Source organism: Conger conger, chromosome 9 (genome assembly GCF_963514075.1).
Source record: "Conger conger chromosome 9, fConCon1.1, whole genome shotgun sequence".
NCBI lineage: Eukaryota > Metazoa > Chordata > Actinopteri > Anguilliformes > Congridae > Conger > Conger conger.
This window is the reverse complement of record NC_083768.1, coordinates 16,892,583-16,919,810: the sequence shown is the minus strand read 5'-3', so window position 1 is coordinate 16,919,810 and position 27,228 is coordinate 16,892,583. Positions and strand designations below refer to the sequence as shown.

Sequence of the window (27,228 nt, the reverse complement as noted above, 5' to 3'; positions counted from 1 at the left end):
TGAAACAGCAGGTTGGTTTCGGTAGCTGGTATTTCAAGCTGGTCATAGCTGGATTTTGCACCAGGGTAGTAGGCCTAATATTTCTAGAAGCAATATCATGTTGTGATATTTAATGCTAGGTGGTGTGATATATTTATACAGATACGTGAACAGTGTTGATTTGAAACTGAAAATAATCTTGCTTTAGTGAGGCTTACATGTTTATTCACGTATTTTCCAATATGGCAAATGGTCACTGGTCCATTGCTTTGGCTCAGGTCAGCACAAATATTTTCATTTTATACACGTAATCTTAAACGTTTGTCGTAATTTCTTTTCTTTTCTTTTCTTTTTTAAAGCCAAATGACTTCCGAAGGAAATAAAACACGCCCAACCAGCTACAAATGTCCCAGTAGCCACTGACAATAGGAGCTCTTGTAGAGGCGGATCATAAACCGTGGCTCAAAACGTGCTCACGAAGTGATTGGTAAACAAAAACCTTGATGGAATTTGGGGAATCAAACGGAATACACTTGTCACTTTATCTTATAGAAATGGAACGAATCGGTTTTTCGAGCTAGGTGGCAGGTGGTGTAGACTATTAGAATAAATGCACAATTTGGACTGCGCGGGCTGCAGGACCGCCGAGGGAAACGGAAATATTATATTCCTCTTATTTGGTATGTGTCCCATTTCTTTTTCTGTAGGAATTGTTTCTCGTACGATTCGGTTTGCTACATGACCTGTTCTGATGTTTACTATGATCACAAACTGTTAAGATGGTTTGCACTGTAGCTATTTGACAGGGAAGCTAGTCCTTGAGTCAATTAATCAAACATTAAACAAAATTGTTTTAAGCAGACACTGGGTGAATGTTGTAGGGAATTTGTGCATCTTGTTTATATAAACATACCAAGGGGCATAGTGCATTGTCTGCTTGCTGTGGGTTGCGCTCATTTCAGCACATGATTGCATCGCGCAGCTCACGGAAAAGGAATAGTAGACTATTTGTTGCCGGGTGTGTCACGCGTCGCCACATTTTCGACCAATACCTGGTCGAAACTCAAGATTATGTACATTAGCCTACTGTCTTTATTATGTAGTCCATAAAAATCTACCAGAATATTTCGTATGTGAATAGTTACAGCGCTCTTGATAGGCTGCTGGAGAAACTGACAGCTGCCGCCTATACGCGTCATAGTCCCAGTTACATCATTTCGCTTTGTTGCTAATGTGTTCCTTTCCTAAAAAGTTTAATTAGAAATGGACAATATGGTAAACACTATGCAGACGAAGACTGCGGAGCTGGAACGCATGGCCGAAGTCCTTGTCATCGGAGAGCAGCTGAGGTAGGAGTGGTTCCTCTTTCCTTCATATTGTGTCAATGCAGTTTACTACACAAAGGCGTGGGTTCATTCAAACGCCCGCGGTACATAAACCGTGTCAAGATTAGCGTTTATTGCGCTCAGTTAACTGTCATCGACAGTGTTGTGTGAGTACAATCATGTCATAGACTGCGTTGTGTGGTCGGTGCTCATCGGTTCACATTAACTTTCACTAAGACACAAATACGATATTCTTCATAATGCTTACTCTTTCGAATATAGTGAGTAATGATACTGTTCTGATATTCTTGATCGATGGTTGAGCAATGACATATGATGTCGATATATTGACACGTAGCCATTTGTGTGTCGACGTAATCATCATATGCATATATTTCTTTCTTTTTTGTGCAAATTTTCATGAGCAATTTGACGCATTTCTCAGGTGGATAGTCGCACAAAAAGTTGCATCACATTGTTGATAGGATTCATTTTCTTAAAACAGAAATGCAGGCGATGCTGTTTGCTGCCACATTATGGGCCACCCGCTCAGAGCAGGACACTTACTGTAGTTACAGTAGCTCATATCACCTGGCAGCTGAAGTTTGGCTAGCCTTTAAACCTTGATTTAAAGCATGGTTATGTGTACATTGGTGACTAGATCTGGCGACTACATAGTGCAAGACAGCTTCAATTATGAAATCAAAATATCTACCTTCTAACATCAGACTATTTCCTGGTATGTAAAACATGTATAAGGTGCAAATGGAAGTGTATTGAAAAGCACTTAGTAAAGTTAAAAAGTTACTTCATCCAAATCGATAGCTGTAAGATATGAACTGAATTTGATTGCCTTTGTTCAGTGTGTGGTTTTCTTAATTTCAGCCACTACTGCGTGAGTAGCCACTACTGCGTGATGAGGGAGTTGTGTATTACCTCAGCTGAAGTTGGCGCTAGCAGTGTCAGGATTTGATCTGTACCATGGGGCTCAGATCTAGTGCTTTAGCTGATTATACAACCTGAGGACCATGGGCCTGGAATACAAAGTCTGAATTCTTTCACACAGAACTTGGATCAGTCCAATCAATTAATATCTTGGCCATTTTTCCATCTTGTAACAGGCTTGAATTGGAAATCATACTATCATCATTATGTAATTTATTGTGCAGAGTAATTTTGAAATTTACATTTGACGGTAAATTGTTTGACCAATATGTCAAACCATCTAGTTATTTGTGTTGATGCTCATCACTGGCCAGCGTACACACACTGAAGCGTATGTGGGGTTTCCCCTGTCAAAGAACATGGATATCTGATGTGCACACCATGCTGTGCAGGAGGTTTCTGGCTGACTGTGATTGTGCACTCCAACTCTAAAGGAACATTCTGCAGATGTGTACACAATGGGCTGAATGCAAGAAGCACTCATATCAACAGATTTGTTCTTAAATCGCTTAAATCTCTTAAAATGAGTGATTTCAGAGACATTTTTTCTTAGGTACTGTAGGAACAACATTTACGAGCGGATACCTCTTACCTCTTAAATGGATACGCTATAGTAGCAGAAGACCAATACGTCTCAAAAATAAGTCTAATAAATACCAAATAAAGTGCTCAGTGATTGTGCATCATTTTACCTCTCAAGGTGCATTTTGGAAGGTACATCCATTGCTGGAAAGCCCTCATTTTCAATGGTGCCGAGTTACAAAAAGATTATACAAAACAGTTACAAACAAACACAATCAGATTCATTTGAATTGTTCCAATGATACACAAGTCTCTAGCTTCAATGTAGGTCAATTCAAAAGCTTGGAGCACTATGTTTCACTGAATTTACATGAGGTACAGAAAGTTCAAGCCTGCTCGAGTGTTGTAAGTATGGTCTTTCCATTGTATCAGAGTTGTAAGATATGGAAGATAAGGAAGTTGGTTAAGAATAGTAAATGAACAGGTACCAATGTTGGTCTCTTCTGACAGTCAGAGTAGGCCAGGAAACTTTTCTATACAATATGAAATGATGAATGCTATATTTATCGCCGGTTATGAATCTGAAGGCTGCATCCAAGGGTTTGAAAATGTATAAATTACATCCCAGTAATCAAGATCAGAGAGAAACAAGGCCACAACAACTTTCCTTCTACAAGACATTGGAAAACACCACTTGTTTCTGTAAAGATAGCCAGGCTTTGCCCTTACCTTTTTAGTTAGTTTTTCTACATAATTTTTTAATTAAAGATTATCGTCAAGCCAAATGGTGAGATATTTATAATGTGTAACCTGCTTGAGTAACATATGAAATTATGTTCAGGGTTTCAAGATCTAGAAAACAACATAGAATAGATTTTATGTACATTTACAGTTTCCGGTCAATAAGTGTATTTTGAAAATTATTAAAAACAAGCTGTAGGTTCTGATTAGCTAGTTGAGTGGAGTTGTATAAAGATACAGCATTATTATTTATGTATGTCCCAAAATCGAGCTCTGTGGGACACCTTTGGCTGAGAACAAGCCTAACAAGCGGTAGACCAATTTCTTTTTTTTTGGCTCCAAGGCAAGAATCATAAACCCCAGTCCTGCAGATTAAAGTTTTTTGTGGATTCCTTTAAAAAAGCAGCCAATTTCGGCCGTGGAAGCGAAGTATATGGTTGCTTTACCCAATCAATCACCAATGAGCAGTTGACATTGGCCTTGCAGGATTGGAGTTTCAAATCCCTGTTTTGCGTCTTCAGATTGAAACAGGTAGGGAGTAGTACCAGGCTTTTAGGCGGAGCATGGGTTACATTCAAACTGGACATATGGTTTGTGTTGCCAAATGCAATTCATAAGACACTTACCAGCACAGAGCCACTGATGATGTTGTCAGAATTCCAACCACTCATCATTCTGAAGTGGAAATGCACTGCCACTCCATATAGAAAAGTCATTTGTTATTAATCTATTCATGGGACCTGGGAAAGCACAATATTGCTTCTCTCAGGGCTTTGGAAAATGTAGTGTGTGTAGTACAGTATGAATGTAATCCGCTATGGGATGCTCACACTCAAAAGACCTTCACTTCACAAAAGTCACTGGTCTCTCCATGACTGTTTGCTAGCAGAGCGTAATTGAACATATGGGTTAGTATGGCACTTCCAGGCACACACATGTTTTTCCATTTCTTGTTATTTGCAGTATATGAACATATTCCGAACAAGCCGCAGTTTCAGTCATTCATTGTCTTTCCTCCTCACTACTGAACAAAACATGCTCCGTGAAATATGTCAGCATGCTACTTTACTTTGTACGATTTCCGTCTCCCATTTTAAAAAAATCTGAATAACAGTAAAAGGCTGTTTGTTTACTCAGTTTGTGCAACAGATGATGGGAGCTCTAATCTCAAAGATCAGGAACTGCTAACCTGACTGGGTTTTGTTATTCTTGGCAGGGAAGTAGGTAGAGGTTGGACACATTTGATTGGAGATGATATCAGGGAGAAACAGGCAGCTTCAGTGGACAACTACATGTACAACATTATGATTTTGCTCACAAAATGTTGCATGAATGAACCATTTAATTGACTACAACAGGCAACCAACCAACTCGCTGCAACCAACCAACTCACTGGTTGGTCAATAAGTAAATGGAACACTTAACTGAAGTTTGTCAATACCGCATACGTACATGGGTTTGGCTGCAGTGAAAGGGCACATAGTTCAAATCCTATGTAATGTAAGAAAGGTACACTTCTTTAACAACTTCTGGATATCCGATGTGCACACCATGCTGTGCAGGAGGTTTCTGACTGGCTGTGATTGTACACTCCAACTCTAAACATCTGTGAGCAATTGAGGCATGGTGTGCAAAATTATTATTGGGCCAAAACTGAGCAAGGTGTGAGCCGGGCCTACAGTAAATGTCTTGTTTCACCATGTAGAGTGGAACATGTGAGAGCTATTAGCTTTAACCATAGGTGAGACATAATGGAAATTCTGAAGAGCCTAATGTTCACTTTAAGTGCAGGTCCACTCTGTTGCTTCGTTGCTGTGCCACAGAATTACACACACTTTCCCTGATATGTTTTGTACTGCCATTTGAAGAAAAATGTAATCTCACACTTTCTTCTAGTAAATCTCTATTATGAATAGACCTGTACGTGCAATATCATCCTCATGCAAAGATGCTTTGCCTTTGCAATATGCAGTGGTATTAACGGCACATTTAGTTAAATTATGTATGGGAGAAATGTTTTCATATGTGGCATCATCTTTTGTCTGCAATAAATACAGTTGGCACCCTCAATAAAAATGGATTTCTGAAAACTACAGGTGCCAAAATGATTAGCACCCCTAACAATTATTGTAGATAAAATCAATGAAATTGGCAATACAATTTTACTTTAATTTAATTCATCTCAGTCTAAAGGAACTATCTTGTGTCATTTCATCACTTCCTGAACATCTTAAAAAACAGGTAACAAGCATGCAAATTCCCTTTGTCAACCATCAGCATGGGAAAATCCAAAGAACTGTCAATTCAGAAGACACAGATGACCATCCCAATTTTGGTAATGGCAACAAATAAATACATAAATGGTTAAACAAACCGTTTAGCACTAAGCACGTTAATAAAAGTGTAAAACATAGAATGGTTGCAAACTTGCCTGGAAGAGGATGCAAGTGCTTTTTATCCCCACAGACAGCACGGAAGATGGTGAGAAAAGAGAGGCCATAAGTAACCCAAAGATCGCAGTTTAAGAATTGCAGAGATTGGTTGTGTCTTGGGGTCACCAAGTCTAAAAAAAACATAAAATTGCACCTCCATACCAGGAAACCCTTTGGAAGGGTGGCACAAAGAGCACAATAAACAAAACCAAGCATCTTGAGTTTGCCAAACCCCATTGGAATTATGACTGGAAGAGAGTGCTATGGTCATATAAAACCAAAATTGAATCTTTTGGTCATACATACCATCGACATATTTGGTGGCAAAATAGGAATGCATACAAGGAGAAGTACCCATACCTGCTGTCAAATGGCAGTGGGTCATTGATGTTTTGGAGATATTTTGCTGCCAGTGGTCCAGGGGGACTATTTAAATGGCACAATTAATTAAACAAAGTACCTGGAAATCTTAGCAGAAAATCCGGTTGCCTCTGCTAGGAAGCTGAAACTTGGTCGCAGGCAGATTGTCCAGCAGGACATTGACTCCAAACATACATCAAACTCCAAACAAGCCGCAGATAAATGCTTAAGTAAAAACAACATCCATGTTCTGCAATGGTCATCTCAGTCGCCAGACTTAAATCCCATTAAAATCTCTGGTCTGAACTGAAGAGGGGGGTCCCTAAGCGCAAAAACAAGGATATCAATGATTCAGAAAATTTCTGCATGGGCGAATGGAAGGAGTATTAAAGTAGGGTTGCCAATAATTGTGGCACCCACCTCTTTTTTGGGGGGAAATATTTTTTTTATTTGAAAAATGTAAGACTTTGGTTGATTCAATTGTTAATAAAGCCCATTACTTTACGCATGTTGGAAAATAAAGCGTATGTCAATAACTGTTATTTTTTTTACTTTACACCACTTTTTGTGCATATTTATTTTGGGTGGCAATAATTCTGGAGCCCACTGTATAACCAGAGTTTTTCAGTTTGTTATTACCAGAAGTTTGTTCTGTAATAGTTCAGTACAATTTTCATTTTTACCAGATGCTTGAGCACAGTGTGAAATTAGCACTTTTCAGAGAGCTATTCTTGTTTCTGCTATGTGTGAATTCGAGCATTCTTTAGAAATAATTCAGTCTGAGTTTCATACGGGCTCAAATGTTCTTTGACCCTCACTGACTCTGTGAACACAGTGGAGGAAATTAACACTTCATCCAGGACATATTTGATTTTGCGCCAACCAGAAAAAAGACTACAGGAGCTACTCTTCAATGAACTGAAAGCTCATTATCAAGGGCTCAAGCACTTGGATGGACACAGTAAAATGGTTGTGTTGCTAACCTTGGAGACTGGCTGGTTGGCTTTTCCTGGTTGTACAGCAGTACTTTTGACAGCTACAGTTAAACGTGTATTGAAGTACGTGCCAGAAAAAACAAGCTTTTCAAGAGACTGGGCAAAGGGCTTCCATCCCAGTGGGCTCCTGAGACGCGGGGTTAACTATCCCAAACATCCAGTAATGCTTTATTCATGCCAGAATGTAATTTCTCCAAGGAAAATTGTGCAGTCACACATGCGAAAATATGAATGAATGAAAATTAACATAACTTGAATGAACTTAAGTAAAAGCTAAAGTCAGAGGTTTCACTTCAGCATGAATTACAAGAATGCATATCTCAGGGTGATTCATCTGTAATGACAGACTGCTGATTTCTATTAACTGAAGGCAGCCAGTGTTCATCATTTTTATTAGATGAGGAACCTGTATGCCCCACAAACCTGACCAGGAATAAACGGGTTAGATAATGGATGGATGGATCTTGTATGGTATAACAGAAGTACATCATTTAATGCCTATTTACCTGTATATAGTCCTGTTTGTACTGTGGAGATATGTACAGTAACTCTATGGGATTACTACTATGCAGGATTTCTGCTAAGAAAACGGCAAACTTGTGCCTTTAGTAATGGTCCACAGTAGACGGTAAGCCTTCTGTGTATATTTCCCACAGACTCCGTCTACATGAGGGGAAGGTCATCAAGGACCGCAGACATCACCTCCGCACTTATCCCAACTGCTTCGTGGCCAAGGAACTGATCGACTGGCTGATGGAGCACAGGGAGGCCTCAGACAGGGAAACGGCCATCAGGATCATGCAGAAACTTCTAGATCACAGCATCATCCATCATGGTACATCCTCTCTGGGGCAGGCCCCTAATGTGGCCATAGGAAAACATAGGATTAAAAAACTATAACATAATACAGTTATTACTATTCAATAAAAAGGGTCCAGTTTCAGAATACTCAAATGCTGTAATGCAGTAATACATTCAATACAATGTTAGGGCAAAACTATCTCACTCCTTGTGAAAGTGTTTACCTGCATACAGTAGCATGGATTTATAAACCTCATAAGGGCCAATTACATAATTGTAGTTGCTTTAGGAGGATCCATCCAATGGTAAGTGGGTTAGTTTAATAGAAATATAATCATGAAATACAATATTGCTTCAGTCAGTATCTGGGTTCAGCCTGCTACTCTCCAACAGAACATGTAAATGTGTTGCAGTGTGCGATGAGCATAAGGACTTCAAGGACATGAAACTCTTCTACCGTTTCCGGAAAGACGATGGAACCTTCCCTCTGGACAATGAAGCCAAGGTTTTTATGAGAGGGCAGAGAATTTTTGAAAAGTATGTACTGCACACATCTGCTGAGGCTTATAATGTATTTCAAGTGAGGGATACCACAATGGAGAACACAAATGGTGTGTAAATATTTGGGATATGGATAGTGTGGGCTGCATAAAATGCCAGATGCTCTGTTTTTATAATTTGTCATTTTATTATTAGGTAATTTTATACATTTTGAGCTTAAATTGCGAAGAGAAATGTTTTACTGTACACAAATACACACATAGTCTGGTCCACTGCTTGTAGCCTTCTTCATTTTCTCTTTTTTTCGCAAAATATCCAAGCTAACTTTCAAGAAGGTGAAGGTTGACTTTTCAGGGTACTGATGGCTGGCTTGCATAAGTGAACACACCCCAGCCAACCACAGAACACATACTTGGATGTAAAATGCAGGGCGTGGTTGTAGTTAACATCCAAGATAATTTTCTGTAATGAATGTGGCGTATTTGAAAACTGGTAACTGGTAATTGTTTGCATATTTTGGTGAGGTGCGTCAAACAGGTTGTATGATCCCCAGCTTACAATCTTGCTCCTTCTTGTCAGAAAGCTTTAAAAAGAAATTGCACAATATAATAACAATAAACACCTCCTCCCCCATGAGGGTACAGTGTTTCTTTGGATGCAGACTGAAGGTTACTCTGTAGCCTGTACATAATGGATAGTAGATACCTCATAAACTGGAACCTATGGACCTGACCGAATATATACACTCAGTGAGCACTTTATTAGGTATTTATTAGACTTATTCTTTACACTTATTGGTCTTCTGCTGCTATAGCCTGTCCACTTCAGAGATGATCTTCTGCATACCACTGTTGTAATGAGTGGTTATTTGCGTTACTGTCACCTTCCTGTCAGCTTCAACCAGTCTGGCCCTTCTCCTCTGACCTCTCATTAACAACTGCTGCTCACTGGATGTTTTTTGTTTTTCTCACCATTCTCTGCAAACTAGAATGCGTGTTGTGCATGAAAATCCCAGAAGATCAGCAGTTTCTGAGATACCCTGTTGGCTAATAGTTGCATTAACAAGCTGGTGTGCCAGTATACCTAATAAAGTGGTCACTTGTCACAGAGTGTAAATATCCGCGCTGCTTACTACTATTCAGTATCCCAAATGAGGAATTTTACAAATGTTACAAATTTTTATGTTTAAACTGTAAGAAGGCTCTTTATAATCGCATTTTATATGGAATAGGTTTACGGACAGAGGCTGATGGCAAATTTCTATAACTCCTGTTACTGTTGCCCTGGATCAATTCAGACAGACGTCTTCCTGCAGTCCCTTAACCTGAAGAGAAAGCACTAGTGGGATTTATGTTCAAAATCTGTCTGTGGCTTGTGAAAATAACACTACATTTAATATTTCACATGTTAAACTCACGTGGCCTGTAGGCCAAAATAAAATAGATCGATATGTTAAGGTGTTTTTTAATGCTCAAAATAATATGTATAGTTCCAGTATTTGTATCAACTCTGGTACTTCAATGTGTTATGTATGTAGTAGTGTAAGACTAGTGCTGTAGAATAGCCCCAAGAGCAGACCGGTTTCATGATCAGGAACAGGCCTTGGTTTATGTACCACCACACCAAGAGACTTATGTAATGGGACATTGTCCACTGAGAGACATCTGTTTTCTGAGCGCAGGGCTGTATTTCTGTCATTGGCGTGCGGCCGTGGTTTGCAAGCATATCCTGTTCTGCTGTCGGGGAGACGCGTTTGCCCGCCTCATTCCTCGCAGTCACCAGAGACACGAGCACCTCCCTCTGTAACTAAGAATAGAAATTTATGGCCAGGCAAATCTGTGACAGTTTAAAAATATTTATTAAATGTTTAAGCCCAGCTCTTACAGTAGTTCAGCACGGTGAGGACAAAGTCAATACATTGATGTGTGGCTGTCTCTTAGAAACCTATCATTTTGTAGTGCTTAAGCAGTGACTGTTCTGTTTTTCTGAGAGAATGTTTATTCTCGGTCAGTGGGATTATTCACAGATAAATGGTGCTCATACGTAATTCTCTTTCTTTGTAGTCTCTTAAGAAACATTTACATGGGATTACATAGAAAAGCTGTTGTTTGTAACAAAGAAATGCTAATTTGAGCAGTTAACTGTTGCAACATGGCAGATGTATAGTCTGTTTGGAATGCATATTTTAGCTATATTGAAAGATTCAGAACAAATCATGTTATGTGCCACTTCATGGGAGGTGCTCATTAACTGAAAGAAACAAATGACAGATACAGGTTGGCAGAAAAGCCAGAAAGCATTTTGGTACACTGACCCCCACTTAGAGCAGCGGGAAAGGTTAGTGCTAAGGCCAAATGGATAACTGATCCTTCCTTCCTCTTGCCAGCCTATCCGGTTTTTTATAGTTCTAGCCCTCTGTCCCTCCAGTCTGAGCAGCAAGCTAAACATATCATAACAAATGAATTGACACCATGTTCAAATATTAATTTTATTGGGAGCAAATAAGGTAAAGATTTGAAGTTCATAGGTCAGTCAGGAAGTTGTTTGGGGTGGCCTGTCTTCCCTAGCAAAGGTTTTCCATTTTCATTTAAAGTCTATTCTCTCACAGCAGTCGATTAAACAAGTGATAAACAAAGGATTTGGACAGAACATTGTCCATTATCAGACTGACGTGGGTCTTAATTTGGCCGCAATCTGAATTTCCATGGTGCTGGAAGTTGACTTACAGCGATAAGAGTAGATAGGAGTTTTTCCATTCATTAAGGAAAGTAGTGGAGAAAAATAATCGAATGTGTGTCGTCATAACGTGCACGGTACATAGCAGGGTGGCTAGCACTGTTACAGCAGTGTCATGTGACCAGATGGTGCTATCCTCTACAGCTCCCAGCAGTAGTGTACTCCAGTTCACAGCTCCCTCACATAGAGCCTACCCTGCGGTCCTGTTTCTTTAGCACAGCTCTTGTTTTAAATTATGCTAGGCAAATGATGTCGCTGTCATGGTTGACGTTCATTTTGTTTAAGGGGTTTCACACACGTTAACTGGTGGCTTCTGGTCACTGAGGGCCACCGATGCTGCAGGGATTGCAGAAATGGATGTTTACAGCCAACACGGTCCATTGCAGATCCACTGGAGCGATAGGTCACGCCATCAGTCAGGGTCTCACACCTCACTGGCCAGCATTAGTGACATCACCAACGGCTCTGTTTTTCACTTGGTTCAATGAGCTAGCCTGGCTCAGCAAAGCCACACTACAATGATGTGTATGTGGGTTTTTTATTATTTTATTGTTTGTGCAGGTATTTGTGAACCAGTGCCATTGTTTTGGAGGTGCATTTATATTGAAAAAGTATTGTACTGGCCAGGGTTGTAGCATTGGACTCTGGCTTAGGAAACCTCAAAGTACCGGAAACCATTTTTTCCCTGGAAAACTCGGAATAGAGCCTGTGGAAGTGGCTGACATTGCTTGTAAAACCTTTAGCGGCTGACCCAGTTGGCTGACAGATGGCTGCTGTAAGCTGGCATTGTGGAACACAGTTAACGGTGCTGTTGAAGGTTGAAGGACGGATTAATTCCAGAGCATTCACCGGCCCGCCTCTCCCATGATAGGCTGATGAACACGGAGAACGCGCTGCTGCAGACGCGGGAGGAGGAGGGCGCGGCCTTCGAGCGAGCTCTGGTGGCCTCCGAGTTTGTGGATTGGCTCCTGCAGGAGGGAGAGGTGACCTCCAGGGAGGAGGCGGAAGTTCTGGGGCGGAGACTTCTGGAACATGGCATCATTCAGCACGGTGAGCCGCAGGGAGGGCCATATTGGATGTGTAGCATGATTGAATTTGGCTCTGTGAAAAAACAGTGAGCATGTTCTGGGATTTCTCCTGGTCTGGGAGACGCCTGTTTGGTCCCTACAGCCCACCCCAGCTGTAGTTTCTGCATAGTGACTGGCTTCCAGAGATCAAGAGTTGGAATCCAGCCAGAGAAAAAGAAAAAAAACGACTCCCAAGAGGGCCCAGTCATTTGGAAGGGGGTTTGCAGAACTGCGCAGTAAAAGTTTACAACACTACACACACCTCCAAGCCTCAGTTACTTTGTAGTTGGGTGTGTCTGGTTAAGTGAGGTATTTTAAAAACATGAGGCACTAGTAGTGTTTTTCTCAATGGTCAAGCAAGCCAGCAGGTGAGATATGTGCTGTTGCAGTCCCTGAAGACTCAAGCTGGTTTCCTGCAGGGAACACAAGGATTTCATCTGGCCTGCAGACTTTAGTCAGCACAGGCCCCTGTCTGTGCAGAGAAGGTTGCTCTTAAGACTAAACGTAAGAAAGGCTGTTTTTCAGGGTTCTTTCACTTGACTTAGTGGGGCCTATGGAGTGTCATTAACCCTCTTATTATGTTTGGGGTCAATTTCACCCCATTCAGTGAAAATCAGTTTACCTTTTTTTCATCCTTATACTGTATGATTTTTTACATTTTCTATTTTGGTGGGATTATATAGTAAACATGCAATAAACATCATGCTTTGTTTTCAGAAGTCCTGTACCAACGTTGCATGTGTTGTATGGGCTTATTTTGACCCTCTGTAACTGTATAAAATGTAAAAGAAAATTATTTTTATCTCAGATTTCTTTGTGGATGATTCTGGCACACTTTCGCCAAACGTTCACTTATTGTATCTTAGGCTCTAAAATGAGATGTTTCTCACAGATTTTTTATATTTATGGATAAAAAGCTAGTCATTTTGGAAACAATAATATTTCCAAATATTTCTATTACAATAATTGTGTGTTTATTTAAGCTGTAGGGTACAATTAGACCCCAAACATAAAAGCGGTCATAAAATCTTAACATAATAGGAGGGTTAAATGAGAGGAACACCTACCTACCTATCATCAGCTCAGTGCTTTTGGTCCCATTCACTAAAGAAGAGGCATCATTAGAACAAATCCAGCTGTTTCCGTAGCACTGCGTTTGAATAAAGAGTGAACCCGTTGACTCTTGTGTACTATATGAACTGATCTGTCAGTCTCTGCAAGCAGTTCTTTATCCAGAATGTATTCCCTTTCATGCACTATTGATAATTGTGTGGATTTTTATGTGCAGTAAGTGTATGTTTAGCATTTCTGACTGTGGTGTGCCGGAGTCTGTCCGCAGCAGCTGCAATGCACTGGATGGTTTATTACGGGTCACAGCCACTACTGACTGGATCATTCATTTTTACTGGAGCTGCTAACACCCACAGTATGGGCGGCATTCCTGGAGCTCTCCTTCAGCCTGTCCGGAAACTTCCCTTGCTGCAGACAGGGATTTCCACTGAAAGATCTTACTTTGGCATGACCTTGGGCTTACCGTGATCTTGATTACAAGTACGTTGCAAAAAGTGGTCAAAGTGGTGAAAAAAATATAGGTAGTACTTTATAGAAAGATCTCAATTGTATTGCATTTCTTTTTGACAGTAAATGCACAGGTGAGCCATTTTCTAATCATAAAGTTATGGCTATAATATTCATTTTTATTATTCTTCCCATTGCAGAAATTCAAATGCACAGGTAATATAAATATGGCTGGAAAAAAATTATAATAATTTATACAATAAATATGAATACAAGTTTGGAGTTCCTTGTCACAGAGTGCGGGTGGGCATTGGTTAATGTTCTGTGGCAGAGACATGCAAGCCAAGTTTTTAAACTGCTCAGGTATCTTCCAGTTAACTGAATTAATCGTTAACATAGATGGAGGAAAAATAGAAACCCATCCAGCACAGTACTGCTGTGATACATTCAGTGATCTCTTACAAAGACAGGTGTGTATGATTCATATAATTTCCCCCTGGTGTCTGGTGGATTAAGATGCTGTAATCCCATTACATCAGGATGACGAAAATCCTCTCTTGCAATCAGGATACATCGCTTTGAAAAAATTAAAATATTCCGAATGAATATACCTATCAACATCTAAAGCTGCACTGCAGAATCTGACAGGTTCCGGAGGCAGAAGTGAAAACGGTGGCATGGTGTGTTTGTGCACGCAGTGACCAATAAGAATCATTTTGCGGACGGGGAGCTGCTGTACCAGTTCAGGATGAACTTCCGACGGCGGCGGCGGCTGATGGAGCTGCTGACGGATCGCTGCCGGACCATTCCGGAAAACCAGGAGAGCCCCTTCTGTCTGCGCAAGCAGAGCACTGACCGGCGGAACACCAGCTTCCTCTCAGGTAACCCCGCCTCCCGCCCTATCAGCAAAGGCCATACTGTCTCCTCTAACAACCCCACCTTTCCCAGCTTTGAAGCCCCTTGCCGTGCAGTAAAAAGTTGCTTACGGCATAAATAACATTTGTTAGCCACACACTTAGTGAGCACTTTCTTAGGAAGACCTATACACCAGCTTGTTGATCCAAATATTTAATCAGCCAATCATGCGGCAGCAACTAAATGCATAAAAGCATGCAGACATGGTCCAGAGGTTCTGCTGTTTTTCAGACCAAATGGGGAAGAAATGCAATCAAATTGGCTTTGACCATGGAATGATTATTGATGCCAGACAGGGTGGTTTGAGTATCTCAGAAACTGCTGATCTTCTGGGATTTTCATGCACAACAGTCTCTAGAGTTTGCAGAGAATGGTGAGAAAAACACCAGTGAGCAGCAGAACTGTCCTCATATTGCTCAGGCTAGCCAAGATAGGTTCTGTGATGTCTGTATGTCTGTCTGTCTAATGTTACCATATTTGTTATCGAGTGTCATGTAATTGCCTGGATGGGTGGCCGCCCATAAACCAGTCTCTGAGTTCAAGGGTGGAGTTTGGGTGCCCGTTACCTTCTTTTGTTTTGAGATGTTTTGCCCCATATTTAGGAAACGGCTACACTGATGGTGATTAATGCCTACACACCTAATTTAAGCATTTAATCCAAATAAGCTCAACTGAAAAAAGCATGACAGTACTCCTTTAAGACCATTTCTTTCTGAAGGAGCCTGGCAGTGCACAGCTGTCCTTTTAAGAAGCGCACATAACCAGCAATAACCTGAAATATGAATTGATCCTGCACTCCATTGTGACTCTTGCTACGAGCTCAGCTTAATTTCTGACCTGAAGTCTAGTCATTTAATTAACCGGTTTTACAGGCTATAAGTAACACATGTAAATTGTGTGGAGGTGCAGTTGCTGGTAAGAAAGGCTTAGTGAGTAGGTTTTGGCTGAGAAAAGAAGCTAGCATTACCCAAGTGCCTGAAGGGAACACGTTACAATCCGCCCGCGCTACAATAAACCTTATCCTTAGGAGACAAAATCTTCCTTCACCAAGGGCTTAAAGGAGAATTCCACGGAATTCCCTGAATTTTTTCTGGGATTAATGTCACTACTTTCTTTCTCACTGCTTGGGGATTTATGCACCAGACTTATTTTAGCTAAGTAGGGCACGAGGAAGCACCTATGTTTTTGTGAGTTTAAAACACTTTTAGTAACTGATAGATTAAAAAGGACATCAAAAATGGTTTAACCTTCATCATACATTTTTATAGGCCTCGTACACCCCATTTGTTGATAATGGATCAGCACGTGGATGTTTTACAGTGAAATAATGTATGAGCATTAATAATAATGATGCATTTATGTTAAACAGTGCTCACTTTTCAGTACTGTACTGAACTACGCTAGTAGTTCAGAGCACTAAGTAAGAACATGATCAGGACATCATTCATTGTAAAATAGACTGCCTAAATAGCTTACAGTAAATAGAGTAAATGGTGAAAGTATATTGTTCAGATAGAGAAGTTCAAGAGACCAGCCAATGAGAGACATTAGTTTACATTACATTAATGGCTGATGCCACCCAGCAAGGTCAGGATTGGTATATCAGAAAAGTAAAGCCAGCTGTAAATTCACTTTAAGATTAATCTGTATGCTGTCACATAAAACGCTGGCTGAGAATGCAGGCACATCCACACTGTAGAAACACATCTGCAGTCGACTTCCAAAAAGACAGATTGTTCCTCCATGCCGCCTTTCATGTTTTCTGAAACATAATGTCTCCTCCCATCTCACTGCCAGCTAGTGGAAAGTTCGCTATACCTGCTGTATCCATTAGAAGAATGAATCATTTCTGCTCTCTGGCCAGTTATCTTGTACGTTCTGATATCCAGGCAACAAGGCAGCCAAACCTTCCACTTCCTTCTTGTGGTCAGTAGTGTTTGCTTTTGGTTTAACATTTATATCAGATAACTGCTGAGTCGGAGTGCAAAGATAACTCTGACCTTTTGGAGAGAGGAACCTAGTTTCTCAGCTCTGTCATGGGTGAAAATCAGGGGAAATTGAACCATGGGACCCTGAATGTCTTGAAAGCCCTTCTCTTCACTTGTGCATTGAGTATTCTTGCTTTCCTCAGCATAACATTATTAACATGCTTTTTTATTTGTTTGTCTTGGTGCTGAGTGATCATAGGGTTGTATATTGGTTGGGTCAGTGGACATTCTTCAGTGTCAAAAGAATGGGAGCACCTATGTTGCGTGAAGGAGATTTGAAATGGTACACTCGCTGCTTGAATTAAAGCAGCTTCATGGGCTTCATGATAAATATCAGTCAGGATGTAAACAAAGGGTTTCTGTCCGTCATGTTACTTGATAGGCACTGCATTTTGAAAGGTACGTAATTCTATAATGCTGTGTGGCATGTCCTGGCGAAATGTGCATCTCTGCACTCAGAGGAATGGTTAGTAGGGGGAGCAACACAGAGAGATGGAAAGATGGATTCTGAAGGGCTGGCATGGAATGCTTGTTTGGGTGAGTTAATGGTGTGGTGCCCATTTTGTGGGTTGCCAGATAGTTGGGAAATGCTTGGAATGCAGTCTGAGGGAGGAGCTCAACTGCAAGTCAAGTTTGTCTATTTCAATTGTCTTATTTTGAAGCTGTCTTGAAACACAGTTTAAAAGTATGTTTTCATTTATTCCAATAAATATGGTAATCATTGTATTCCCAGTAAAAACTGCAATGAGCAATTAGCATTCTGTCAGTTAAAGTGTCTTTTTGGTTTGTTAATGTACTGGCCTATCTAAAGGTGAAAACCTTCGGCTCAGTGTGCTACTGTAGCTGGTTGTGGCTGACAGTGCTCTACAATCACCCCATACTGTACCTCCTCCGCTTATGCAGAGGTACAGTGAAGGCTCTGTGACGCAATAGCAGATGCATACTGTAACAAAAACATGTAGGAGTACCTCTTATTAGTGTTGCAGAGACTGATGCATGGAGTTTTCTCTTTGTGCTGCTTGATTGACCAACACCTCTGGGTGGTGGTTTGCATTGCTAGTATGCATCAGTATCACACCTTTCTCATTTCTAATGGCTAATATGTTATATCACATCTTAGAAACCACTTGTCCCTCTCTGACTTCTTTAGTCTGTTCACACTTCTTCAGAATTCACACAAAGCCGTAGGGTACATGGCATCTCTCTCTCTTTCTATTGTCACTTTTTTTTGCAGTAAGAAAACAGAGTTGATGTTGTTTTTTTGTGTGCATGTAGTGCATTCTAGTAATATTGTTTAATAGTTTAATAGTAGTAATATTTTGTTTGTAACTCTTGCTGTCTATCAGTAACTCCTAGTAAAGAGATTTAGGTGGTGTGTGTGTGTGTGTGTGTATGCACGTGCGCACGTGTGTGTGTGTGTGTGTGTGTATGTCTGTGTGTGTGTGTGGCATGTGTGTGTGTATGTGTGTGGTGTGTGCTGAGTTCAGTTTCTCTCTATCTCAGTGAGCCCCAGTAAGGAGATTAAGGTGGTGTGTGTGTGAGTGTGTGTGTATGCGTGTGTGTGTGTGGCATGTGTGTGTATGTGTGTGGTGTGTGCTGAGTTCAGTTTCTCTCTCTCTCTCTCTCTCTCTCTCTCAGTGAGCCCCCGTAAGGAGATTAAGGTGGTGTGTGTGTGTGTGTGTGTGTATGTGTGGCATGTGTGTGTATGTGTGTGGTGTGTGCTGAGTTCAGTTTCTCTCTCTCTCTCTCTCTCTCTCTCTCAGTGAGCCCCAGTAAGGAGATTAAGGTGGTGTCGGCCGTGCGGCGTAGCAGTATGAGCGGTATTTGTAGCAGCAGTGGTTATTACAGCAGCAGCCCTATCCTGAGCAGCAGTCCCCCCGTCCTCTGCAATCCCAAATCAGGTAAGAGTCTCCCCACGCCCTCTAAAACTCTCCCCACATTATCCAAGAGTCTCCCCATGCCCTCTAAAACTCTCCCCGCATCTTCCAAGAGTCTCTCCATGACCTCTAAAACTCTCCCTACACCCTCTAAAACTCTCCCCACATCTTCCAAGAGTCTTTCCACGCCCTCTAAAACTCTCCCCACATTATCCAAGAGTCTCCCCACGCCGTCTAAAACTCTCCCCACATCTTCCAAGAGTCTCCCCACGCTGTCTAAAACTCTGCCCATACCCTCTAAAACCCTCCCCATGTCTTCCAAGAGTCTCGCCATGTCCTCTAAAAGTTTCCCCCATCCTATAAGCGTCCCCCCATCCTCCAAGTCAATCCCCTTTATAACTGCCTAAAGAGTCTCCCTCATCCTTCTGTCTCCTCAAAAATGTGTACTCTATGCATGATACTCTCATCCCAAGAGTATTAACTACACCTACTGATAACTCCTATAAAAGGAAGCTCGCTGACATATCACCCCCCCCGAAAAGATGAGTTTGACAATCCCCTAGTACTCTCACTAACCCCACTGAGATATAACATCACCCATGGAGCGCTGGTTCCAAGCCAGGGTACAACAAGTGCTTTTTTAAGTTGTTCTTGTCAGAAGCATTATTATATTATTTCAGGTATAAAAGCCTGTGTGAGATTCTGGTTGTCAGGGGTAACTAATGCATGATGAGCCAATGCTGTTATGTGGATACATTTACAGAATTTACGTTGGTCCGTTTAAGTGCACTAACCTACCCAGCAACAATCAAGGCCTTTTCACTTAGCCTGACGAACAGCGTAGGTGAAGCCAAAAATAACAAAAGTAGAGACCATCAGGAAAAGTGTCACAGTTCAAGGCTTTTATTCTAATGAATTTCCAGGCACTACCGCTAGAGGGTGATTAGTTTAACTTTGGCCATCAGGTAATCAGTTCCCTCATGCTGACTACTGATTTCAATTGTCTGCCGCGTGTGGTCTGATTACCGATGAAGGTCAGCTGTGTGTCTTTCTATTTAAGTCCCGGGGCTTGTTTGTTATATTTTTCCAATCCCCATAGCACATTGTTTTTATTTCTGTGAGGTGCGTGACTGCCGAGTCTGTTACCTGTTGTGGTGAGGTTTATGGGAGCTGACCACGCAGCAACTCTTCATCACCCTGGGGTAGTGGGGACAGTCTGTCACACGTTCACCTTTACCTTTTATTTTGTGCACAACTGTTAGAGACACTTTAGGAAGAAAGGAGCTTTAGTCTGAGTGTTCCTCTGTAGTATTCCTGCTGCATCAGTTGAATTTGCTTGAATTTCCTCAAAAACTGTTTAATACTGTGTGCAAACACCACTGGCAAATATGACTGCCATGAGTCTTTTCCTATAATTTCTGATAAGGATAGAGAACACATTTGGAGGGATTTTTGGCCATTCCTCCTTGCAGAAGTTTTCAGTTCAGACCACATATTTTTCATAGGATTTAAGTTAAATGGCTGCTGCAGAACATGGTTGTTGTTTTTACTTAACCATTTCTGTGTGGATTTTGATGTATCTTTGGAGTCATTGTCCTGCTGGACAATTTACCTATGACAAGGTCTCAGCTTCCTGGCAGAAGCAACCAGATTTTCTGCCAAGATTTCCTGGTACTTTGCTGAAGTCTTTGTGCCATGTTGTATATGGCCCAAACATACCATTTTGGTCTCATCTGACCATAGCACTCTCTTCCAGTCACAATTCCATTGAGGTTTGGCAAACCCAAGATGCTTGATTTTGTTTATTGTGGTCAGTAAGGGCTGTCTTCGTGCCAACCTTCCAAAGAGTTTGTTGGTATGGAGGTGCCATTTTATGGTTAAAAAAAAATGTCTGTATTTATATACTGTAGCACATTTATTCAAAGCGCTGTACAATTGATGCTGCTCATTCACCCATTCACACACGTCAGGGCATGTGCATACATTGTACACAAAAGATACATTAAAATACAAAAATACTATCTTTATATAGTTTAGCACCAGTATCTCAAATTGCAAGGACCAACCCAAACCCAAAACTACTTTATATTTGTGCACACTTGATGTCAACTTGTTTAGAAAATTTGGTAAAGATATCTACTAGCATTCAAATTCCACATGAGTTTTTCCAAAACTGCACCCAGATGTCCTCAAGTGCCCCCAAATCTCTCCAAATACAAAACATCTGCATCTTTTTGCCCAGACACATGAATGATCAGAAAAGCTTATTTCTCTATAAAACAGATTGTTTGATACAAAATGTAAAGAACGTTAGCCACTACAATTACAGGTTTATCTATAGCAAGTCCAAATCCTGTCTGTTACCACCTCATACGTGGTGGGGGTGGATTTTAGGAGGCAAACACATTTACAAAAGTACAATATCAGAATATAAAGTTGTGTGTTCAGAGATGCGCTTCTGCATACCACTGTTGTAACGTGCGGTTATTTGCATTACTGTCACCTTCCTGTCAGCTTTGACCAGACCCTTCTCCACTGTCTTTGTAAGGGAAACAACTTCACTGAAAATAACTGTGCACAAGTAATGAACTGGGTCATGGTCTTCAGACCTAGGGGAATAGTTAAAGATTCAGATCACGCCGTGGAACAGAAATGTTTTAAAAAATGAGTGAACAGTACTGTATGCCTGAGGGGATGGAAACCATCAGGCTCGGCTTCTATTGTTTGTGTGGGGTAGCATACAGTATAAGATGTTAGTGATAATACGTCAAAGTACTGTATCTACGTACTAGGGTTTCTTTGCCCCTGAGACATCGCAGTAATGTTATAAGCATTAGATTGCTTGGATTGTTTATTTTGTTCAAGAGCATACAGGTATCGATTGTACGACACTTTTTTCCATTTTGTTCCCTGATAATTACTGTGAAAATTAGTGGACATGCATTCGCTACATACTTTCCCACAATTCTCTTACTGTCAGTACAGACATCACTGTCTGGAGAAAGGAAACTGTACACAAACAGCTTTTGACTCATCAAAATATGCAAAGCATCCTCCCAGTCATTATATATACAGTAGAAGCATTAACTGTATTAAGTGTGATGTGTGTGTGTTATTATATGAATTTGTGTGTTATTATATGAATTCACGGTAGCATTTTCATTGTTTAATCTGCCCTTACACTAAACACTAGTTAGGCTAGGAATGGTCCCTATTGGACTCGTATTTTCTATGACATTGCAACCTTTATTTTTCATTATAAATTATCATTTCTGATTAGTCATGTTGGTGAGTTTTAACCAACAGTTTTTCTTTACAATTTGGACTAATCACTGACCACATGTAAACATTTCTGTAAGGGGGAGAAATGCTACAAAATAAAAGCCCTTTTGAAGGGATATTTTTGGAAGATTCCTTTTGGCAGGGGTGTGGAGTAGACATAAGGCCCAGAGCACGTGGTGCAAATCCAGGGACTTCAGCCAAGAGGAACTGGTATGTTCTGGAAAAGAACGGTTTAAACTGCAGGGCACTCTTCCCCAAGGCTGTACCATGTTGTGTTTGACAGAATAACACAGAGATATTGACTGCTGCAGTCTTTTTCTGCGCAAAGCTATCCATTAGAGTCGTCTTTCTCTAAAATAATCTCCATGAGAAATGTTTTATCTCCTGAGTGACGTCGAGTGTATCCTACCAGAAGTTTTACCTGCAGTTATTCTACAGGCTATAATCTAAGATCTCTGTAGGAATGGTCTTCTGCCTTTCTCTGTGTCACAATTGTACTGCAGGTAGCCTGGGTCCTTTTCAGGTTCCGTCGCTATGTTTGCAAGGAGAAAGTCTGATGATAAGAGAAACATATATTTCTGTCGAAACTCAAGAAGGAAGAACACTATTGCATTATGTTTATTCTATCGTTGGCAGTTTGCAATGATAATCTTACTATCAACCATGCTAATTATCTCAAAATTTCCCATGCACATTTTCATTAGAGAAAGACTATTCCAGTGTTTCTAACGGCATTGTACTTGTGTGTCTTTTGTTCTTCTGACGCAGTGCTGAGGAGACAGGTGAGCCCGGAGGAGCTGCAAACACCAGGCGGCCCGTACATAAAGAGGACATTCACGGTACATCCTCACTGAGTATCACTCCTGTACTCTAAACACAACAGAAACATATCATCAGTCTAGTGGCATATCATCATCATATCAAAATTATGTTTACAGTTTTGGTAACCACTCATTTGGAAGTAGTTTGGAATGGGGGAGACACCAGGTGAAATTGCTCCATATAGCTGTAATTTGATTTTATTATAAAGATGTAGTCTACAGCGGCTTCAGAAAATATTCAGACCCCTTCACTTTTTGAACACTATTGTGTTTTGGATTTCATTTTAAATGGTTAAAATAATAATGCCCATCATTCTACACCCAATAACTCACAATGTCTAAGTTAATTAGAATGTTTTGCCAATTTATTAAAAATCAAAAGCTAAGATCTCTCATTTATATAAGTAGTCTGTCTCTGAAAGTAGTTATTTGAGATGTTGTGTTATTTATGAGGCTGTATAACATTTTTCTCAGCTTCCTCTAACCGTATGCTTTCAGCATATTGTTTCACATTGTGTCTCACAACCCACAAATCACAGATACCTTTATTGTTTTGTTGCATGGCAACAGTTGAGCCATTCATGCGTTGTTGACTGGCGAGTGTGAATCTGCAGATTGTGGGCGATGCGGTGGGCTGGGGCTTTGTGGTCAGGGGAAGCAAGCCTTGTCACGTCCAGGCTGTGGATCCCAGCGGCCCTGCGGCTGCTGCTGGAATGAAGGTAAGAAGCAAGGTATTGTGGGAAAGGCACGCCTGCACCGGTCACTGTTCAAGGGAAGCTTAGTGCAGCCCCTAAAAACAAAGGACAGAACCTGATTTTTAGTGATTTCTGTGACTGCAGTGTGGTTTAGAATCACTCCTGGTGATAACAGTATGACACTTTGCCTCTTTTCATATAGACACCTAACCCCCAATTGCTCCTGACAAGCTGGTTGGTGCCTTGCATGGCAGCCAATTGCCATTGGTATGTTAATGGCTGAATGACAAACATAAATTGTACAGTGCTTTGGATAAAGGCGCTATATAAATGCAGACCATTTACCATTTACATGACAGCATTCACCACAATGACAGCATCCCGAGAGTTAACAAGTCCCTTCAACAAACAGACATCCACCTGTGTTGGATGGAAAGTACCTCAGTAATTCAATTCCATTTCTCGCATGTTGATCAAACAGGCAGTAAATGCCCATGTACCTGCACACACACACACACATGCACACACAGACACGCGTGCACACACACACACACACACACACACAGTTGTCCTCTCTTGTCTGTTACCTCACTGTTCAGTGGCCATAATGTAGCCTGCTTAGCATAGTACTTTTGTAAACACATTAAGGTAGAAAGGTAATGGCCTCTTTCGAGTAAATGCTTTGCTTTAAACCCTCATGCATGTTAATTCCCATTATAGACCGGAGTTGTATATAGGTCACAGTGAAGCAGTCTCTGCTCTACTGGACTAATGCTAAATCTAACTGGATGCTTTCATGCTTGTAAAAACGAATCAAAATGTGTGATATGTGTATTGAATCTAAATCCTGATTCTCTGTTTATGTTATAAATTCACATGTACATTCAGTGAGCACTTTATTTAGGTATTTATTACACTTATTTTTTAGACTTCATTCTTCTGCTGCTGTAGCCTATCCACTTTTTGAGGATTTGACACTTTGTGTGTTCAGAGATTCTCTTCTACATACCATAGCTGGTCATTCTAAAAAAGAATATAATATAATATAATATAATATAATATAATATAATATAATATAATCTACCCCCTCAGGTTTGCCAGTTTGTGGTCTCCGTCAACGGGTTGAACGTTCTGTCGCTGGACTATCGGACGGTCAGCAACCTCATCCTGACTGGCCCACGCACAGTGGTCATGGAAGTCATGGAGGAAATGCTTCAGTGAAGCAGGCGGACCAGCTCCTGATCCTGACCGCTCCCCCATGAATGTGTACTGCAGATACAGACAGAAAGATGCAGGTAGAACTGCACTTCTGTGCATGGACACACTGGCACTGACCTGGAGTCTTCCCTCTGAGCACTGTTCACAGAGAACAGAGTGCTCTCCTGTACATGAAGCTTGTATATGCTCCCCTAAGACTTAAGGCTTAAGACTTCTAAAGATGTAGAGGAGAACCGGTTTCAGAGGACCGAGTGGCATTGACAGGGGCGCAGGTCTTGTCGTAACTCTACAAGTGCTGGAATGTATGGTTGCAACACTTATATGGAGTGAGAATATAATTATGAGAAGTTCTCACTATTGTGATGTCACCTGCCGTACAACATCGAAAATGAAATGCTGTCAAAATATTGATTTACAGGCCTTACGAAAGCAAAAGGGTAGTGCACAAAAATAAGTTCTGGGACAATATTTGACTTAATAAACACTAGTGCCAGCACTTTATTTTATAAAATATTAACCAGACTGGACAGAAATTTGGAGGCAAACACACTGTAATTCACTGTTTTTGCAACAGCACAGAAAAGTCAAAGGTTATTACAGTATTTTCTTCGTCTACTCTACATATAGGCCTGGTGGACTGGCTAAAGTAACACACTGAACGAGATGGTAGTGGTTGGGATGGAAAGATGAACACTAGGAAACCTAAATGATGCAGGACTTGTTCATATTACACGTAAACATATCAATTGCAGGTTGATTTCAGGTTGTATGGTGGGGACTGTGTTGGTAAAAATGAGGTTTTCTGAAAACTGAACTGTTGATGCGTAAACAACTTATGCATATGTGCATAACATATAGGGGTATATGAATAGGTATTTTTAAAATACAGCAAGCACTTAAAATGAAGATATTTTATTGTTTGTCTGGTTGAATACAAGTATCAGAGGGTGGGTATCAGTATGACAGTTGCTACTTTCCAACAATGTGTTATAATATTTGGAAATGTATAAAATTACAGTGCCATAGTTAGCTAAAAAAAAACAAAAAAACAATTAATATATAATAGTATGTATTGCTCAAAAATATTATTTTGCACTTATCTTGCCAAAAGTAAAATGTCAAATAATATGAAATATATATACACTATATAAAACAAATGCTAGATTACGACCATGGAGTTTCCAAACCTGTTCGGCTTTATAACGAAGTGTGGGTCTGCCAAATAGTTATGCTCCAATGGAATGTCACTCAACCATGGAACTACAATGAACACAATGGAGCTCTTGATTAAAAATGTAATATGTGTAGATAATGTGACCAGTGACAAGCCTGATAACAGTCAATATTTTGCTGTTTTGCGATGTCTAAGATGTACAGAATGCATGATCAGGAATGTACACTAACACATTGTCTTGTAGGTTAACACAAAGAGAGTTTATTATGTTCTCATTCAATGTATTATTGATTTAACTATTTTAAGCGGGGACTTATGCATGCCTCAACATCCGATTTCCTCTTTATCCTCAGTTGACTTCTGTGTGTTCTGACACCTGAAAATAACCTTGTTCTTATTTTATATGTCCTTTTTCGCATTACAGTTTTTAGCTGCTGACTGAGAAGGTGGGTATGGAAATTCGGGATCAGAGTTGAGATGTTTTTACTGTATTGATAACAGTGGCCTCATATAGCCAAGTCACTTGGCAAATGTGTGGGTAAAGCTATTCTTTGTACAATTACAAGCTTCAAATGTTTGCCTTTGCACTGTTGTATAGATAACTTGCTGTTAATTACCTCAAATCAATAATAATCTAGACCTGAGGCTGTTTTTTCCACTAATATTTACTTTTAAAGGTGCTTTTTTTTTCAAGCAGTGTAGCTTGACAATCGTGTCTTTGTTTTTTAATAAAGACAGGGACAAACAGGATATCTATGGTATTTTCATAATCAGACCAGCCTCTTCTGTGTTCTGATGAAATCATTCTAATCAGGAAGGTATGCTGAAGTGAAGATCATTGAAAAGGGACTGTCATTGTTCAGCTCATTAATGCTTGTGAGATATATGTGTTTTCCACTTACTGTAATATTGTCAAAGCGGTAATATCTAATGATTGTCATGCAGAAAGTTCACTGAAATGTTTTCTCTATTATGGTTTCCCTCATATTTGGGCAACTAGTTAAAGGTACCAAATTTGTATTTTATAAATTAGCCATTGTGCAATAATATACAGTATTTTTTTTTCTTTACTAAACCTTGTTTGACTAAATAAATGGTTTGGTGTTTGTCTAGAACATAGTAATGCCACTGAAAGCAAGTATTATGACCATCTCATGTGTTGATAATACACGGATTTAAAGAAATTATGATTGTTTTTATTTATATACTCCAAAGTAGTCTTTTTAACAATATAAAACTACAGTTGCATGGGAAATTTGAGAGAAGGTTTCCTTTTATAATGCTTTGATATATTTGTCTTAACTACTGAGCCAACTACTACAAATGACAAATGTAG

At 40.3% G+C, this 27,228-nt stretch overlaps 1 protein-coding gene across 2 annotated transcripts; it reads left to right on the top strand.

Moving 5' to 3' along the window:
• The first annotated feature begins 446 nt into the window (after positions 1–446).
• LOC133136449 (DEP domain-containing mTOR-interacting protein-like) lies at positions 447–27,076 on the top strand. Of its 2 annotated transcripts, none has more exons than XM_061253931.1 (10): positions 447–659; positions 1,270–1,328; positions 7,956–8,134; positions 8,514–8,637; positions 12,209–12,387; positions 14,621–14,803; positions 18,589–18,726; positions 22,753–22,823; positions 23,420–23,524; positions 24,593–27,076. In XM_061253931.1, exons 2-10 carry the CDS (start codon positions 1,294–1,296, stop codon positions 24,719–24,721), a joined length of 1,143 nt encoding a protein of 380 aa, XP_061109915.1. In that variant the 5' UTR covers positions 447–659; positions 1,270–1,293; the 3' UTR covers positions 24,722–27,076. The 2 variants fall into 2 exon arrangements, with proteins under 2 accessions (XP_061109915.1, XP_061109914.1); XM_061253930.1 differs by having other exon boundaries at positions 1,232–1,328.
• The last annotated feature ends 152 nt before the right edge of the window (positions 27,077–27,228 follow it).